Here is a 19,584-nt window from a genome sequence, read left to right on the forward strand (position 1 = left end):
TCTACCCGTGATCTTAAATTTTATTTGCATTTGCATAATTGAAATTGGCACGTCATGCCAGGTTTGATGTCAATGACTCCAAATTGCCATTTGTTGTCACATGCTCTGTTACGTTTTAAGATGGATTTCAATAGACACTATTCTAAAGTTTGCCATTTTCTTTACGCAGAGCTACTTATATGGTGTTTTATTTTTTAGTTCACTCAAGTCAATTTTATTCATATAGAGTTGTTCACAATACACATTGTTTCAAAGCAGTTTTACAGAAAATCATGACATTAATATTCATAATATCTTAATATCTTCATGCCCTATAGTTGCACTTAGCAGATTAGAGCTGAGCAACAGTATAGTTTTTTGCGACATATAAACAATCAAGCAGTTGAGATTTGCCATAGTATATATCGCTTTATGTGAGTATATGTGGGTATATTTGGTTGTTGTTGTTATTAATTTGTTATGTGGATGACGTCAAGGATTATTAAACCTGTAAGGTTTTGTTCATCTATAACAATTCTTCTAGTGATTTGGTGAAGTATAATATCATTGCCATGGTTAAATGATGCATACAAATGACAGGATTAACATTTTTATCATTATGCCCACCCCTAGGCAGTTTACTTGAGGAGCTAATTGAAATTCATGACATAACAATTATTACATAATACCTTTAGCCCCTTAACGCACAAGTGTGACAAGGAATGAAAAAAATAAAATTGGATAATGGAGAAAAAACCCCGTTACCATTCACTTTTATGGAAAAGAGCAGCATGAACATTCTTCAAAACATCTTCTTTTGAGTTCCACAGAAGAAAGTAAGTGACAGTGTGTATTACAGACCCCCTCCCATGCATGTTTTTTCACCAGAGCTGTCAGTTTAATAACCAACAGGCACTGTTTAGCCAACTCAGTCTGGGTCCTTTTCGCAGAGACGTTGCTATACTTATCCTGTGGTTTACTGCAGGCTTATACGACACCAAACACAGACCGCATCACTTCCCTCAGTCAAAACCCTGCAACAAACGATCTGGGAGCTCGCTTGACTTCACGAGCAGCTGTTTAACATTGACAAGTGCGACTTTTGCTCCATTACAGAAGACTTTAGACTTTGCACAACACTGCAGCAGCAGTAGCCTTCTTGTTTTTGGCTGATGTTAACTATGGAAAAATAGCTCTAGCTCACTGCATTGCAGTCATGCTTAAGTAATGAGGAGGAATGCAATTTAAGTAGAAACTGCCTTGCATGGTTAACTGTGTGTGCAAGCGTCTGGTTTTGTAGGTTAGTCTTTGTGTTTTGTGAACGTATGTGTGTGGAAGGTGTTTGCTCTGACCTTGCTCCTTGATTTCCCAGGGGCCATTGTGACTGTGTCCATATCTTTCCTCTTCTCAGAGCTGTGCTGAGCTTATTAATGATGTTTAGACTCTGATTTTCATTGTGGCTCATATGATGGCGACAGACTGCATTCAATTAATCATTTAAATATTATTTTAGGATTTGATGCATAGCTTGAGACTAAAAGGCTGAAAAGGATGTATTTGTTTTAAGGTTAAGGTCAGTGTAGTGTTACCCTGGTCTAGCATTGAGAGTGAAAGCAGCGCTATAAACAGGAAACTGATGTCACCATCTGGATTTTAGCCAGACACGGGCTGATCATGGACTGAAAGTGTTTGTGAAATGTTAGTGTATAATAGGGTTCTTTTAGGCCAAACATCCTGAAAGAAGAGATGGAGTGGTGACCCCCTGTTACATATTAAATAAAATTTAGTGTTGCATTGTAAACCGGGCCTATGATAACATGCATATGATACTATAATAATGTATTTACATGCTGCTTTTATGATGAAAAAGCATTTAAATAATAATTATTGATGTACACGGTCATAAACTTGTTACATTTGAAATAAATGAAACATATTTTATTTTTGTGAGGGAGCGTGAACTTATTCAATTTTATTTTATTTTATTTTATTTTATTTTATTATTATTTTTATTTTATTTTATTTTATTTGACCCCTGCTGTATTGCTCTGACCCCTGAAATATTTTTCTTTCTCATGTTTTTATAAACAGTTATGCATATACACTCACCGGCCACTTTATTAGGTACACCTGTCCAACTGCTCGTTAACACTTAATTTCTAAGCAGCCAATCACATGGCGGCAACTCAGTGCATTTAGGCATGTAGACATGGTCAAGACAATCTCCTGCAGTTCAAACCGAGCATCAGTATGGGGAAGAAAGTTGATTTGAGTGACTTTGAACGTGGCATGATTGTTGGTGCCAGAAGGGCTGGTCTGAGTATTTCAGAAACTGCTAATCTACTGGGATTTTCACGCACAACCATCTCTAGGGTTTACAGAGAATGGTCCGAAAAAGAAAAAACATCCAGTGAGCGGCAGTTCTGTGGGCGGAAATGCCTTGTTGATGCCAGAGGTCAGAGGAGAATGGCCAGACTGGTTCGAGCTGATAGAAGGGCAACAGTGACTGAAATAACCACTCGTTACAACCGAGGTATGCAGCAAAGCATTTGTGAAGCCACAACACGCACAACCTTGAGGCGGATGGGCTACAACAGCAGAAGACTCCACCGGGTACCACTCATCTCCACTACAAATAGGAAAAAGAGGCTACAATTTGCAAGAGCTCACCAAAATTGAACAGTTGAAGACTGGAAAAATGTTGCCTGGTCTGATGAGTCTCGATTTCTGTTGAGACATTCAGATGTTAGAGTCAGAATTTGGCGTAAACAGAATGAGAACATGGAACCATCATGCCTTGTTACCACTGTGCAGGCTGGTGGTGGTGGTGTAATGGTGTGGGGGATGTTTTCCTGGCACACTTTAGGCCCCTTAGTGCCAATTGGGCATCGTTTAAATGCCACGGCCTACCTGAGCATTGTTTCTGACCATGTCCATCCCTTTATGGCCACCATGCATGTACCCATCCTCTGATGGCTACTTCCACCATGTCACAAAGCTCTAATCATTTCAAATTGGTTTCTTGAACATGACAATGAGTTCACTGTACTAAAATGGCCTCCACAGTCACCAGATCTCAACCCAATAGAGCATTTTTGGGATGTGGTGGAACGGGAGATTCGCATCATGGATGTGCAGCCGACAAATCTGCGGCAACTGTGTGATGCCATCATGTCAATATGGACCAAACTCCCTGAGGAATGCTTCCAGCACCTTGTTGAATCTATGCCACGAAGAATTGAGGCAGTTCTGAAGGCAAAAGGGGGTCCAACCCGTTACTAGCATGGGGTACCTAATAAAGTGGCCGGTGAGTGTAGTTGTACTTGGCTGTTGACAGTATTGACAATATTATTGATATTTCAGGATAAAGGAGATAATCAAAAATAGTTATGTGTAAAAAGACAATAAAAATAAAGGAGAGAATGAAAGTGAATAAAAAGGAATAGCGTAAGACTATACTGAATATATCGTTTTTGATTGATGTTGTTTCTGTTATGAAAACCGCATCAATCAAACATCATCAACATCAAATAACAATAATTACACTAGATTTCTGCGAGTGCCACAGGCTGATCCCGAAGCTATGCTTGTGATTGGAGTGAAATTAATTCTCGGAGCTCATGAGAACTAGACGAGAGCTATATTTGTGTTTGTGTTTGTCACGATAGTGATGGAACTCTTTGCACGTCAACATTTAATGCCACTCATGATATTAAGATTTAATATGGCCTTCCGGTCATGGTCTGAAATGAAATTGTTTAGTTTTGATTGTTATCTCCAAAGCACCAAGTGCTCATTTTCAAATTAATTGTGTCAGTTGTTTTGTAAGTGAATGTTCTGATCTCAGAGTCTCATTTTAATGGCATTTCTCATTTATTTATTGCAACGGCAGAAAGCATCATGCAATTATAATCGGCAAATTGAGTGTTAGAATTCATTCACTTCAACTATTCTATCTATCTCTGTTAGAACAAAGAGGCCTATTCTTGGGCTTTTTCCATTAGGAATCATAATACACAAGTGAAAATCACAAGAATCTGAGTTCAACAGGAAGTGAGGCCTCTGTTCTGCCAGGCACTGCACATATGGGATGATGTTGTTACAAGAGAAAGTTCAGTCCACATGTGTTTTGCGTTCTTAGTGTTAGATTGTGCTATTTAGTATGGAGTTGAATGTACTTTTGTGATGCAGTATACAGTTAAAGGTGTCATGTATTTTATTAAATTATATATTTTTAATTCTATTTATGCAATTTTAATATAATTTAAAATTATAAAGCCAAGGTTTCCTACACAAAATCACTTGTTTTTATCATTAAATAATTTTTATATTTTTTTATATATATAATTTAGTTTTATGACCATATTCCAACTTCAGCGATGGAACTTTCATTATATAACCCCTTTAAATTTTAAAATGTGATATATATATATATATATATATATGAGAGAGATCATTTTAACTAGAAGTTCTGTATCAAAGATCATAGACTGACTGCACTACTTTAGTTATTTCGAAAACCACAGAGGCTACTGTTGTGTAACTACATGGCCTTATCCGTCTTTAGGGATGCTTCATGATTGCGGTTTGTGTTACCTATCCAGTGATGTATCCGGATGTCTGTGTGCATGTAAAAAAAATATTTTCTGTCCCCACAGAATAATTCATAGCTCAGATACACTGGATAAAGCTGATTTGGTACTATCAAAGCTGCCTGTAATCCTGTGAGCTTGTGCTGCTGCTTCAGCCTGCGTGTGTTTGTGTGTGTGTGTGTGTGAGAGAGTGAGTTTCCTCACTGGTTCATTATTATTCGATAGATGTTTAAAAAACTTTAACCTGCAAAGCATGATCAATAATACAGCACAGGGCTCATTACAGTGGGATAAATATCATTCAGGAAGAGAGAGGGAAATGAGAGAAAACCAACCAGAGGAAAAGAGAAAGAGGGAGTGAATGGGAGAAAGAAAGTCTGAGGAATGGAGGGGGAGGAGTTGCTGGCAAGACAATTCATTTTCCGCACTGACAGATTCCGTTAATCCCACACAGACATCTGATCTAAGAGGATCAGAAAGATGAATCGTCTAGTCAGGTCTGGCGTGGCCGACTGTCTCCCGTGTCCTGTGTGTGGACTTCAGATTGTTCTGAGTTTGTCAAAGCAAATCCACACATCACATATCATACCAAAATGCATTTGAGGGTATATACGTATACGTATTATATATAATACGTATATTATATATATATATACGGATTACATATTATATATAATATGTCATGATCAAAGATTTCAGGACATGTTATTAATGTTTTGTTCAAGTCATCAACAGTGCCAAACCAGTCATATATCCTCACACACACAGCCCTTGTGTCATTAAATAGAACTAGAGAGTGAGATTGTAAGAGAGATTAAGTGTGTGTAATTGCCCTGCCAATGGTCTGGCTCTCTGAGTTCAGAGGTCAGAGGGCAAGTGAGAGAAACCTAGAGTAAGGCTAGAGTTATAGATCAGCCTGGAGGAGGTAGAGAGACGGTGTTCAGAACGAGGTGATATAGATTTAAGAAGAGAGGAACAGGTGACTGTTGAAAAGAGGGATGGACCCGGGAAAGAGCAGGAGGATCATTTGGATAACGCGGATGAAAATAAGGTGATGTGAATGGTAAGAAAAGTGAGGGAGTAAATGAGTGTGTGAGAAATGGAAGAGAAGAAAGGGAGAGAAGAGGAGGACAGAAGGACGTTGTTGAAATGGGCTATTTTTAACCATCTGGCTCCTTAGTTTGGTGGGTGATTAGCACAGACTAGAGAGGAGAGCGACAGCAGGAGATCTGCTGCTCACTTTACATGCGCATGTTCTTTTATTCACTGTGTTTGTCACAAAGGGTTAATAATGTCTATATTAACTTATAATCATTCATTGTTTATATATATATATATATATATATATATATATATATATAATATAATATAGAAGTCTCTTATGCTCACCAATTAAGGCTGCATTTATTTAATCAAAAATACAGTGAAATCAGTAACATCGTGAAATATTAATACAAATTAAAATATCTTTTCTATTTGAATATATTTACAATGTAATTTATTCCTGTGATGTTAAAGCTTAATTTTCATCATTACTCCAGTCTTCAGTGTCAGATGATCCTTTGATCCAAATGAAGAAACATTTATGATTGTTATCAATGTTGAAAACAGTTGTGCTACTTAATATTTTTGTGAAAATTGTGATACTTTTTTCAGGATTCTTTGATGAATAGAAAGTTAAATGAACAGCATTTATTTATTTATTTATTTATTTATTCATTCATTCATTCATTTATTTATTTATTTATTTATTTATTTATTTATTTATTTATTTATTTATTTATTTAGTTATTTATTCATTCTTTCTTTCTTTCTTTCTTTCTTTCTTTCTTTCTTTCTTTTTCTTTCTTTCTTTCTTTCTTTCTTTCTTTCTTTCTTTCTTTCTTTCTTTCTTTCTTTCTTTCTTTCTTTCTTTCTTTCTTTCTTTCTTTCTTTCTTTCTTTCTTTCTTTCTTTCTTTCTTTCTTTCTTTCTTTCTTTGTCTATACCCACTCCTGCCACTAGAGGGCTCTTTGGCTCTCTTACACTTTCTTCTCAGGACTGTGTGTGTGTTTTGTGTTTGTGAACAGACAACAGGTGAAGGCAGAGGGGCGATTCCTGGCCTAAATCCTTAATATAGCACACATTCCTCTAGTGCTGAGGCACTTTTGGCCCTGGTTGGGTGTTTAGATTACTTGAGGGGGGTCTGGAGGTCTGTTGGGGGCAGAGAGAGATGAGAGTCGGGGGCCAGCAGGTGATGAAGGGCTTCCTCAGATGAAGGTGGGGATGACAGCTGGAGGTTGGGGGTGGGGGTCTGGCACATGCATAGCTGCACATCTCCTTTCCAAACAGAGAATGTGGGTATGACATCAAGAGAGCTTTTAAATGTCATTTTACTGGATGAGCAAATAATTATTAGCGCAGAGAGGTTTTGGATTATTGTGGGTTCATCACAAGTTAGACTCATCAACATAATTTCTGGCATAATGGTGATTACAACAAGTTCTGGGGCACGTTGATTGAGGATCTTCCAATGGAAGTCTGTAAATGTTTTAAATACACAATGTTTCAATAGTATTGACACAAGACGCTCTGTGTATATTAAGTCGATTTTAGTGTGAAAAAAAGCACTGACTAGTCTTTTTCCTATAAAGTTAAACCTAATTTTACAAATTTGTTGCCATGACAATGTAACGCCGAAAAACGGTTGTAAAAATGTTGAAATAATATACGTTTTAACAAAAGTATTAATGTAAGTACTTTTGTAATATTAAAAGCCTATAATATAATCTTTTTTTTTGCCTTTATATCCTTAAAAAATTGGCTCCATTCACTTCCATTGTAAGTGCCTCACTGTAATCTTGTTTTTTAATATTTGCATTTAATTTAATCATTTTTTTATTTATTTAATCTGAGGAAAAATATACTGTTATACTGTTTATTCAACAGTCAAATATATATACAGTATATCACTGTTGAATAAAATTTAGAATGACCATTTAGAATCAAGTATTACATATGATCAACTGATTAATTTATCATTGATTTTTTTTTTTTCTGTCTCAGACGATGTGTGTGACTTGAAAGTGGAGCGGCCGGGTATAGGCAGTGAAATGACGGCCAAAGAGCGAGGGTCACTGGAGGAGAATGAGGAGAGAGACCTGGAGGAGGTGGAGGCCGGAAATGGAGAGAAGGGGCAGGAGGATGAGCCGGAGAAGAAGGAGGTGAAGGAGGAGACGGTGGACGAGGAGGAGGAACGAAGAGGAGCGGATGAGGAAGATGAGCTGGAGGTGCTGAGGTCACAGGTGGTGCAGCTGCTTTTGGAGCTGGAGGAGACCAGAGAGGTGTCCCAACGACACGAGGAGAGCTACAACGAGCTGCAGGGTGCGTATGCTAATAATAGCAGTTTTTAAGGTGTGACATCATCACCGGGAGTACCCTCTGAGCATGTTCAGCTGTCATCGACCGCCTGTTTCTCGAGTCATGTCTTCACACAAACATTCTTGGCTTGTTAATATTGTCAGATGCCAGTAGTAAGTTACTAATTACTCATTTTCAATGTCCAGCTTGAGATTTCCCTCTTCTTCCCTCTGTCATTCTTTGGCTTTCTAGGTCTTTTGGAGGAAGAGCGGCTGGCAAGCGCCCACCAGGCCGAGACCTTTACGAGACAGATCCAGAGACTTCAAGGTGAACAGAAACAAATGTGTATTCATCTTAAATGCAGTGCTAATAACTGCACTAATAACTGCAAATAAATCAAATTAACTTAGAATATGACAGATAATGAAAATAGTTTTTTTTTTTCAGTCATCAAGCAGCTTTAATATTCTCTTACATTTGACATATTGAATAATAGTTGTGTCCAGTGCTAGTGAATAAACAATCTTGATCAGAGCCGGCCCGAGCCTTTTGGGGGCCCTAAGCAGAATTTGATTTGGGGGCCCCCTCCCACTACGCGGAGTCACATGTGCTTGACGATTATTGACACAAATATCACGCAATAATGATACATTATAAATGAATACAGTGAGGTTATGTATTAATACAAAATAAATAGGCCTACTTAATAAAAAATAGCCTATAATTAAATAAAAAAGTTTTAACTTTTACTTTACTCTTTTACTAACTCTTTGAAACTTCTTAAAACAAACTGTCTCAAAACATATCAAATAATTTATTTGCTAAAATAATGACAAAACTGAGAAATCAACATAATAAGAGCAAGGGTTCAACTTAACAATTACAATTATTGTTGAAAACTGTAAAAATATTATTATTTCTCAACTGTCTCAATACATTGTAAGTTTTTTTTAATTATTATTGTAACAGACTTGGTTGGATTGTACATGACAGAATCCAACAAAGTCTGTTACTATAATACCGGTAATGATGTACTGGCGCTCGTTGTATGTGCGTTATGCAATGTATTTTTCCCCTCAGGGCTTGCCGTAGATAGGAATGGTCTGCACAAAACATACCGTAAATAATCATGCAAATATAGTTTTATCTAGCTCTTTTTTTCTCCTCCTCTGGCCTTTTCTTCTTTCTATTATCGGCACCAGATGAATACGTCCTTTTTTGTTACATGGCTTAACATTACCGTGACTATACGCAGTTGCGCACGAATTGTCAATGCACGCGCGAGGTGTCTAGATTATGCGCATGACTTATTGATCATGTAATCAGAATTATCTTGTCTCGAATTATTTATTCATTCATTCATTCATTTTTGTCACTTGTTTAAGTCATCTAAAAAAAATTTAGCAGCCGCTTAGTTCGCTTATGCCTCGGGCCGGCCCTGATCTTGATTTATCTAGCTGTTTTATAATTTTATCAAGACCACTGATGATTTAAAAAGGCCATTTACATATTCATATTTTTATACTGTGGGGTAAAAATAGAAAACATTGGCAATGTTTGGAAATAAATACTCTTACTATTTTTGCAGTAGGCCTATATACTATATGTATAACCTGCAGATTTTTTGTATGCGTTAAATACCCAAATAACATTAGACACAAGTCACAATAGACACTATATAGTACTTTATACCACAATGCAATGTGCTTGACTTGACCTTTCATGGTCTGAAAACAATTGACACGATCATGGATTACTTGGAAACTTTAATTATTTTATTTTATTTTTCTCATTTTGTTTCATCTTATTTTATTTTGTTTATTTTTATTTATTATTTATTGTGTAATTTTTAATCATGCAATCTTATTTCATTTATCATGCAATATTTATTTTAATTTTAATAATGTCATCTTATTTCATTTGTGTCATTTATTATTTTATTTGATATTTTTGTGTTGCAGAAATGATAATTGGACACGTCACTCTAAATTTGACAGTGTAGAATACTACTGTTTAAAATGTTCCCATGTTCCCATGCCATCCTGTTCTCATTTGTTTGGTCGACTGCCACTTGGGGTGCGAGTGTTTGAGCAGTGGAGAGATGGGAGAAGCAGAGGTGATGTAAATGTTGTTCTCTTCCCCAGTGACTCACTTTCACTCTCTCAGTGGCTGCGCTGTAATTAAATTAAATGAACTGTGAGGAGGCAAAGTAAACCAGCATTTGCAGAAGTGCATGGGCTATGCCAAGATACCATCATAAGTAATGCAATCACAGATATGAATAACATAACAAACATCTGCCAGAATAAGATTCACACACTGTATAACGGAGAAACCGTTTTTTCGGTTTAATCACAGCCTGTGTTTTTTTTTTTACTGTCCGTATTCCCGCCTTGCAAGAAAGAGACGGATTATAGTTGTTCAAAAAAGCCCCTGCAGACTGAAATTCATGCTTTGTGTGGTTAGTTTGAGAGGTTTTGACATTTTTTGCTACTCAACAACAGGGCATGCAGAGTGATTGCTGTAATGAGACATATTTTTCACTTCAGATGTGCTTGGTTTCCAGTGAAGTAGCTGATTATAGACCTCATATGGTCTTGGTGCCCTTAAGAGGTTCATATAAATGTTACATGGATTTTAGTATTTGACAGCTCACACATATTCGGAAATAGCACAATACTCCTACTATTTCTGCAGTATACACTATGTATGATGTGCATAGTATCCATACTTTCTGTGTACACTAAATAACTAGATGACCCACAATATGAAGTATTTGAATTAGCTTTAATTTTTTAATTTTTAAACATAATGTTTATGTAGTTTACATATTTCTATATATCAGTCATTTATTTTATTTTTAGTAATTTTAGTACTTAAATTGGTTTATTTTAGTTAGTTGCCAAGGCAACATTTAGAATTTTCATTTGTTTATTTTTATTTTATTTTATTTCAGCTTTATTTCAATTACCAAAAACTTTTTTGAATAGTTTTAGTTGTAGTTAACAATAAAAACACTGCAGGAGTTAAAGATAGTTTTACACAAATGTGGATTAGAAATAAATGTTATTTTATTAATTGTGTTTTTTTAAACATTACATTTTGATCTATTTCCAAGATAATAACCGGGCACCACATGCTGAAATAAACATTCAATGTGGTGATACCATGTGACAACAATGTAGCACTGTTTAAAATGTTTATTGTTGTTGCATACTGCATACTGTTTCACATACTATTTAAAAAAAATAGTAAGCAGCATAAAAGGCAATGTACTTTTTATAACCCAATTTTCAGTTGAAAAATGTTGTTCTGTCCCAACTTGTGACCCACAGGCCAGCTGCGCTCAGTGCAGGAGGAGCTGGACAGCCTTGAGGAGGAGAAGGCCAGCGAGCTGTGGGAGGCTCAAGAGGAGCTGCGTGTGGCACAGGAGGAAGTGCAGGAGCTTCAGCAGGCGGCGGAGGAGGCGGCAGCCGAGCGGGAGAATGACATCGCCCTGCTCCAGGAGGAACTGTGCCGTGTGCGTGCCGAGTTGGAGCGTCTGCACGGCACCACGCAGGAGTACGAGCTGGAGCTGACCACGCTGCGGGCCGAAATCAGCATGAAGAACCAGCGCAGAACAGGAGGAGAAGGTCTGATTCCCACCACACTACAGGCTCAAACTATAGGGATATCTCTAAAAAGACCAGTTTATACCAGTTGATACTGGTTAGAGCTGGTTTGGTGCTGGCCTGGCTGGTGGATCAGCATAGCCATGCCGTTTGCTAGCAAAATGAACTAGTGAAGCCTTGTTGGCCAGCATGAGCTTTCTGATGCAACTGGTTGGATATTCTGTTAACGTCAGCATGAAACGGAAGTTGGGATAGCCTTTTCTTCACTATTGACTTCTCAAACAAGAAAAAATGTGGGCGGTACTTTATTCAGTCAACTTATTGGATTGTTGGATCGTGTGATTGTGGCAGGTTGTCTCGCACTCGCGATGAAAAATAGAAATGCTGCCTTGAATTTGAAGTAGTACAATAAAACTAAAATACTGAAAAATAACGGAAAAATAAAATAAAACTATGTAGAAATAAATGATAAAGTAAAGCTAAAATACAATAAAATAAAGATAAAATAAAGCTGAAATAAAATATAAATCTTAGATGAAAAACTTGAACTTAAAATACTTACTGTGAATGAAAATTAGAAATGTTGCCTTGAAGTTGAATTTCGATAAAACTAAAACGGAAATACTGAAAAATAACTGAACAATAAATTAAAGCTATGTAGATATATATATATATATATATATATATATATAAATAAAACCTGAAAATATAAAAACAAAAGCTAATTCAAAATATTAATAAAACTATAGTATATAAATAATTCTAAAATAACACTGGGCTTAATAAACATACTAAATAATACCTTAATTAAAATGTTAAAACACAAAAATGTTTATGTGAAGATTAGGTGATACCAAGGTAATATCATTAGCATATCTCAATATAAACATATTAGCAGTCAGACATGCAAAGTTAAATCTTCTGTTCTCACAACTCTATGGAGTCACTTTTTCCAGACCTCATCTGTGTTTTTGTGCATTAGCCAGCTGAGATTTCTCCAGCAAGTCGTTTCTTTTTATCACATCACCTCATTGCAGCATTATAAATGGCAGATGCTGATAGCAAATAAACCCTGTTGTGTGATACAGACATATTTTATCAACTTTCTTCCCCATTGCCTGATATGACACAGTGCTCTGATATTACCCAGTATGCATTTCCACTGACAAATGTGATTGTATTACAGGTTCTTTCAGGGTCTAAGTGTCTGTTTGACATTCTGACAGAGTGCAGGAGCTCCGCTGAGCCCCATTTGTCTGGTGTTGATGTCTTTCTCTGCCTCTAAGGGCGCTGGGGCTGCTTTCTGCTCCCATGATGCTGTTAGAAGTTTACTATATTAAGATCTGAAATAAAAACAACATACCAGCGATTGCTGGTGGGGACGTGGGGTTAGACACGCTGATCGCAAAACAGTGTTGAACACGAACACATCAGAGCCTGTGATCGAGGCATTCATGTTAACTCTGATCTGGGGTCAGATGCAGCTGAGGCGAAGTTGTTTATCAGTACATGCGCTTCTGATGGTTATTTACACCACGTACTCACTCAGGCCTGGCAGAGACAGAGTGCAGATGTGTGTGAGTTGTTTTTACAAGTGAGATTCCTTCTAGATTAGAGACTAGGCTATCGGGGGTTGAACGTTGCACCATGGGGGATGTGCAAGGCAAACATGACTCTTGATTGACAGGTCAGACTGCTGCAGAGGGAAGAGAGGGTGGTATTGGTTGTTTCCATGGAGACTAGTTACAGGGTTCAGTGTGCATTTACAGCTGTCTGGTCAAATGTTCAATATTTTCCTGCCATAGACATGTAGCCTTCGTATTGCTTGCAGTTTGGCCCTTAGGACAGTGAGTATGTATGTTCCAAGTGTAATACTATTATACTACTGCTGTTTTTTTATGTAGTATGCAGCATGTATACTGGGTAAAGTAAGCATTTTTAGGCATGAAATATCTTAATATATATTTAAATGTGTAGTTTGCAAGCAGAGAACACTGCATGGGATACTGTATCCCACAATGCAATGCGCCCAACCTTCCATTTTAAGTGAAACAGAAGCAATATGTACTGCTAAAAATGTAGATAAAAAAATTTGATGAAATATACAAGATGACTTAACACCACTCACTTAAGTAGCTATTTAACGAAGGTCATGTGACAACAATGGATTGTAGAAAATAATAGTTTGCAGTGGTTATCATTATGCACACTACCATTTGAATGTTTGGGGTCAGTTTTCCTTAAATTAATACATTTATTCAGCAAGGACGCATTCAATTTATCAAAAGTGACTGTAAAGACTTGAAAACATGGTTTCCACAAAAATATTAAGCAGGCCAACTTCTTTCAACATTGATAATAATAATAAAAAAAGCTACTTGTCCACCAAATCAGCATTAGAATGATTTCTGAAGGATCATGTGACACTGAAGACTGGAGTAATGACTGCTGAAAATTCAGCTTTGCCATCACAGAAAGAAACAAAATTCTCAAATATATTCAAATAGAAAACATACTGTACTGCATACTGCAATAAGTAGTATAAGTAGTATTGTAGTATTTCATTTTGAACATACATTTATAATTGCAGAAATAGTAAGAGTAGTATGCTAACATTCTGTATTCAGTGTTTCACCCCATTCTGCTTTGACATCTGTTCTCTTCTCGTGTTGTAATGGGACAGGTGACATGGACCAACTGATTGAGGAGTGTTGCTCCTTGAAGGACGAGTGTCAGACTCTGAAGAATGGCAACAAGCAGCTTTCTGAGAAACTGGAGATGCTGGAGCAGCAGCGAGCCAGGTGATTGGCCACAGGGCCTGTCAGTCACACACACACAAGATAAATCAGCCAGTGAGCATCGCGAACGGTCTCTGTTAATAAGGCTGGTGTGACCGATGAAGCATTCAGCCATAATCTGTCTCAATGGACACTCTCACTAAAACTATTTAGCAGCTATGAAAGTGTTTCACAGCAACATGAAGCATTAATGACTGTGTATTTCATCTAATCCAAATATACCCGCTGTGAGATGAGCCACAGCTATTTTAAGACATCAAGATATTATCTGACTTTATGAAACTAATGCTTCTGTAAATATACCATCATGTTTTTCAAACTAGTGCTAGATGTTTCAGCTTAAAAGAATAAGTTCTCTCCGATGTGAGAACAGCTGATTATAAACATTTTAAAGTTTTGAAAAATTAAACTATAATAAGTTGTCTGATTTGAGTTCTGGCCAAACACACACATTTCAGCACCACCATTTTTCTAATTTTCTAATTAATGGGATTTGTTTTATGTATTTTGATTTTGAATAAATAATTATGAAAAGGATTTGATGATGAGTATGAGTACACACATTCACACTCAGTCACAATATGAAGCTAATCTGAAAAAGTGCAGCAGGAGCTCACAAGTTCAAGTACATTAGTAATAATAAAAAAAATGCACCACCGCTTGTACATCTATCTATAATAAATGTCCTGAACGTTTCCTTGTCCCATTTCTATCCTGACAGCTCAGCTGATTCATGCCTGGCCCTGAAAGCAGAGCAGAACCATGGAGAAAATGACACAGAAAAGGAGGTGAAGGCTGAGGGATTTGTCAGCACATTGGAGGTAGAAGGTGGGAACTGGGTGGACGCTTACACTCAGAAGAACATCTCGTTTGAGGGGAAGCCCGCCACCCCGACAGGCAGGAGTGGAGGCTTCTCAGAGGTGTTTTCCCTCCGAGACCAGCTGAAACAGGCCGAGGAGAGAGCATCACAGGTCCAGAGAGAGGTACCGTGCCCACTTGGCAAAATAACAGAAGCTTGAACATTAGAGTGTGCATGTTCTATTTTAAACCTTATTGTATCATTTTTAGTTAATGATGTTCAAAATAACCACCTGTCAATTTTCACATTGCTGGTGGATAAAATCAAGAATTGTGCTTTGTGATCAGTTTTCATGTTAACTTTACTTTCTCATTGATCTGTATTACTGTACATAAGAGTCTGGTCCAAAAAGAGACATTGTATGTTCAATTTATATATATGTATATACTGTATATATACACACACACATACACAGTATATATAATTTGTGATGATATTATCTAATATATTAAAAATATATATTTCTTTTAACTAATTTATGACAAAAAATACTATGAAAAATATTTTCCATATTTTCAGTATGGGGTAAATTTTGTCATGTCAGGTTGAAAATAAAACCATCTATCGTGGTATTAATTTGTTATTTTACCTTCAGTGGTTCAACCGCATGACCTTGCGGGAAATATTGCTGAATATATCCTGACAGTGTGACAACGAAAATTTGATTCGTCTGTCCACTATTGAATAATGAAATGATTAAACAAAGGTTTAAACACAAGCTAAAACTCTCCCCTGTCACTGAATCTATTCACTTATCCTATATTATTTGTTATTTCTCTATATCTCCCCCTTTCATCTTTCAGTGTGAGGGAATAAAAGGAGAGCTTGTGGAACTGCAGGGGCTGTACGAGGGCAGCCAGAGGGAGAGGGCGGAGCTAGAGGCGGAGCTACAGCGCTGTAGGGCGGAGCTTGATCGGCTGGCCGGGAGGAAGGCTCAGGTGAGGGGTCATAAAGGGGCATCAGTCAAAACACACTACTTTCTTCCCATAGGTTGTGGAATGTATGGACTTCCTGGGAGAAAGAATGTGACCTCAAATAAATCACTGCACTGTACACATGCTGAAAACAAACAGACATTACTCACACAGCAAGTAGGGCGAGATATTGTCAACAGAATGACACCATGACTCCATCGATCTACATGTTTGTCAGCGTTTGAAAATGCTCTGTACATGACTAACGTTTTGCATGTGGGGTCAACCACCCCTGAAGTGACCATCTGTCCAATAGCAGCACCTGTCTTTCAAAGCGCATCCTGTCTAACTAAACCACTCTGCCATTTTTGGTCGAGTGTGTATGTTTCACTTTGGGTTGCTTTTTGCCCTGTCACACACATTGATTCTGGGCTGCGTGTGTTTTCACATCTTGTGTTTGTCAAACCTCTAGCAGCTAATGTGTTTTGCTAGTTTTGTTGATCCACTGTAGCATATCAAGCTTTTGTGTGTGTACAATGTGCACTGACATAGAGGTCTTTCTAACCCCTGTACTGTCTAACAACAAGGTCTTAGAATCCAAGCCACAGAAATCCTAATTAATTAAGGTTTTTTCCTATCAAAGAGTCTGTCCAGTCTGAGTACCGTGTCCCATGTCAATCATCCGTCCTCCATAGTTGTACTTTAATTGTGTGGTTAACCCCTCACTCACACTGTTCTGCCGCCTTCGAATGGAGCTCTGTCAACAGAATCTGTCACATGTTAGCGAATATCACAGAAAATCACAGGTTTCAGAAGAAAAACATCCCATTTATGCCGCGTTCCAGGCAACCTGTAACCCGTGTTTTTCCAACCTTATACCCGTGAAAGTGCACTGGAACGGCATTCAAACCCGTGACTTCCCACCCGTGAACTCGTACTAGATCGATGTACTCCCAGTTACGAGCTCTGACGTCACATAGCCCGCGAAACCATACAAAACAACAATGGCAGCCCCTACGGATGCAGTGTTTCTGCAGGTGAGAATACACTTTAGGACAATATAACGTTAACTAATTTTCAGTCCATTGAGTGCAAGGATAAATTAATACCAAATACATTTCCAAATATGCAAATAAAGTAAAATAAAAGGTATATCAGCTTATCTTGCCTTATGCGCTGCTTTTTCCTCCTCCGTTTCCCTCAAATAAACAAGGAGTAAGCACCTTTGCCGACAGAAATTATTACAAAATGCGCATAAGCCCCGTAAGGTCCGCCATGCTGGTTTATTTACATCTAGCTACCACAATTCCTTGCGCACAGGTAGTTTGGCATGACTGGCCTGGAATGCTACAAAGTCGTGAGTCGTGGTTTGAAGTCGTGATTTCCGTGCTCAGAAACCTGCCTGGAACGCAGCATTGGTTTAATCATTCAGAAAAATCACTTTGAATCACTGAAAACAGAAATCATGCAAATTAGCAACCACACCCATTACCCATAAAGCATTGTGAATGACATACAGTAATTGAGTGACTTCTTCAATATTTGCATATATTTTTATATTTTGCAATGCTGTTGTTCAAATGTCAATTGTTTTATATGATGCACGGAAATATCAGCAGCTGAAAATATTCATCTGAAACAGCAAAAATAGCTCTGGAACAGTAAACACTTCTATGATAATGCATTTTAAATGTGTCAGCGTATATATTTTTTCATGTCAGCAGTGTGAACTCACTTCACTGTGACAAAAATGATGCTAGACTAATAATATGTCAAATTTGTTCAGCTGAGAAGCATCTTGTGGCTGATTTATCACATGTGAACACAACACCCTAAACATCAAACCGAGTCTAGTTACCGAACTGACCTAATTTAATTACCAAAAATTTAATTTTGGTTTTATTTTTTGGCTATGAAAACTTTACACTTGGTTTCGGTGAAAAAATTAAGTTCTGTGTTTTACATTATAATGATTTGATTACCATTTGTGATGCTTTATGAGTGGTTCATTCCCTCTAAAAGGGTGAACACAGTCCTACAGTCCTTTCTCTTTTTTTGTATTGTTTTGTATTGGTCGTTCTCTTTTATGACCTGTCCTTCCCTTTGCAAAAACACTTACAATGTAAGAATATGGGGGGAAAAGTACAACACTTTCTCCCAACTTATCTTTACAAGCTGAGGGATGAATCCAATTTTTTTTCCATGGTGTTCAACAACATATCTCAGATGCTGTTGACAGATTTATCCCAGTACTTTGTTTGGTTTAATAGAGTGGGCTGGCTGTGCAGTGTGGGCAAGGATCTTTAAATGCCAAGATGGCAACCTTGGCTCTGTGTTCATCAGCCGGAGGGTCAAAGCGAGCACAAGGTTTCCATTTTGTGTTTAACCATCTTTGCTGTGTATCTAATCTCGGTGTATTTTCCTGTCTCCCTGCTCCCCCGTGGTCCTTCATTGCTTCGTTCTGTTGCTTTCTGACCACCGAACGCCTACATAAACATACCATAAACACCCATATGCTCACAACACACACTGCACTATATCAAATTCCAAACAAATTTGATGATTCCTGATAAACTGCTGGCATCTATCTATCTATCTATCTATCTATCTATCTATCTATCTATCTATCTATCTATCTATCTATCTATCTATCTATCTATCTATCTATCTATCTATCTATCTATCTATCTATCTATCTATCTATCTATCTATCTATCTATCTATCTATCTGGTTGTTTTCTCCCTTTCATCCTCACACTCTTCATTCTTTCTCTCTATATTACTTTTATTTTATTTAATTGTTTTCCATGTTTTATTTACCTGTAATTTCACATGTGCACAAACCTCCCATGTGTAATCATTTTCTTTATTTTGAGTGTGTCATTTTTTTTTCTTTTGTTTCTCTCACCACCTCTTCCTCCTCTTCTCCTCTCCATCCCTGCACCCCCTGTGTTTTTCCTCAGAGCTCCACTCCTTCGTCTGAGTGCCCTATTCTCTCCATACCCTTCATAGGAATGGTTGTAATAATGGGCCTGATATGGTGCTGCTGGAAGGAGCTCTTGTCCTAAAGGGGGAAAGGTATGGCTTTGCCTTTTCTTTCTCTAAGAGTCCAGAGACGAGCCTTTTTGTCCCTCCTGTACTGTGAAACTCATCTTTATCCTGGTCAAAATATCACTTTTTATAAGCCCTAATGAATGGTCATAACTGTCATGCTAAACAAGCCTGTTTGCCCATTGGACACAGTGCCTGATTCTTTACGAGGGCCTTTTATGGATGTGCACATTGTTTCACAATCGTAGTTTTCCATTTAACTAGTCTGAAAGGACAACTTGCGTTTAAATGGACATGTAAATCTCAACTTTGCAGGAAAAAATATTTCTGAACAAAGTTTCCAGAGGAATGAGGATTGATTAGGCTAATGTTAGTTAAACACGTTTGTATTAGTCTTAGACTTATAGAGCAAAAATAGAGCAATTCCTGTCAACAGAAGATT

At 37.4% G+C, this 19,584-nt stretch overlaps 1 protein-coding gene across 3 annotated transcripts in view; it reads left to right on the top strand.

Moving 5' to 3' along the window:
- LOC130069559 (coiled-coil domain-containing protein 136) overlaps positions 1-19,584 on the top strand; it is a 29,807-nt gene that overhangs the window by 7,406 nt on the left and 2,817 nt on the right. Inside the window, exons 3-9 of one of the 3 annotated variants that reach the window (XM_056233491.1) lie at positions 7,616-7,933; positions 8,162-8,236; positions 11,245-11,541; positions 14,204-14,321; positions 15,040-15,301; positions 15,981-16,115; positions 19,055-19,169. In XM_056233491.1, coding sequence (XP_056089466.1) covers positions 7,616-7,933; positions 8,162-8,236; positions 11,245-11,541; positions 14,204-14,321; positions 15,040-15,301; positions 15,981-16,115; positions 19,055-19,159 — 1,310 coding nt within the window. In that variant the 3' untranslated portion in view covers positions 19,160-19,169. The remainder of the gene's footprint in view (positions 1-7,615; positions 7,934-8,161; positions 8,237-11,244; positions 11,542-14,203; positions 14,322-15,039; positions 15,302-15,980; positions 16,116-19,054; positions 19,170-19,584) is intronic. The other 2 variants (XM_056233493.1, XM_056233492.1) reach the window with 2 other exon arrangements.

This window comes from Rhinichthys klamathensis, unplaced genomic scaffold (assembly GCF_029890125.1).
Source record: "Rhinichthys klamathensis goyatoka isolate OS25496 unplaced genomic scaffold, OSU_Roscu_1.1 h1tg000370l_1, whole genome shotgun sequence".
Classification (NCBI taxonomy): Eukaryota; Metazoa; Chordata; class Actinopteri; order Cypriniformes; family Leuciscidae; genus Rhinichthys; species Rhinichthys klamathensis.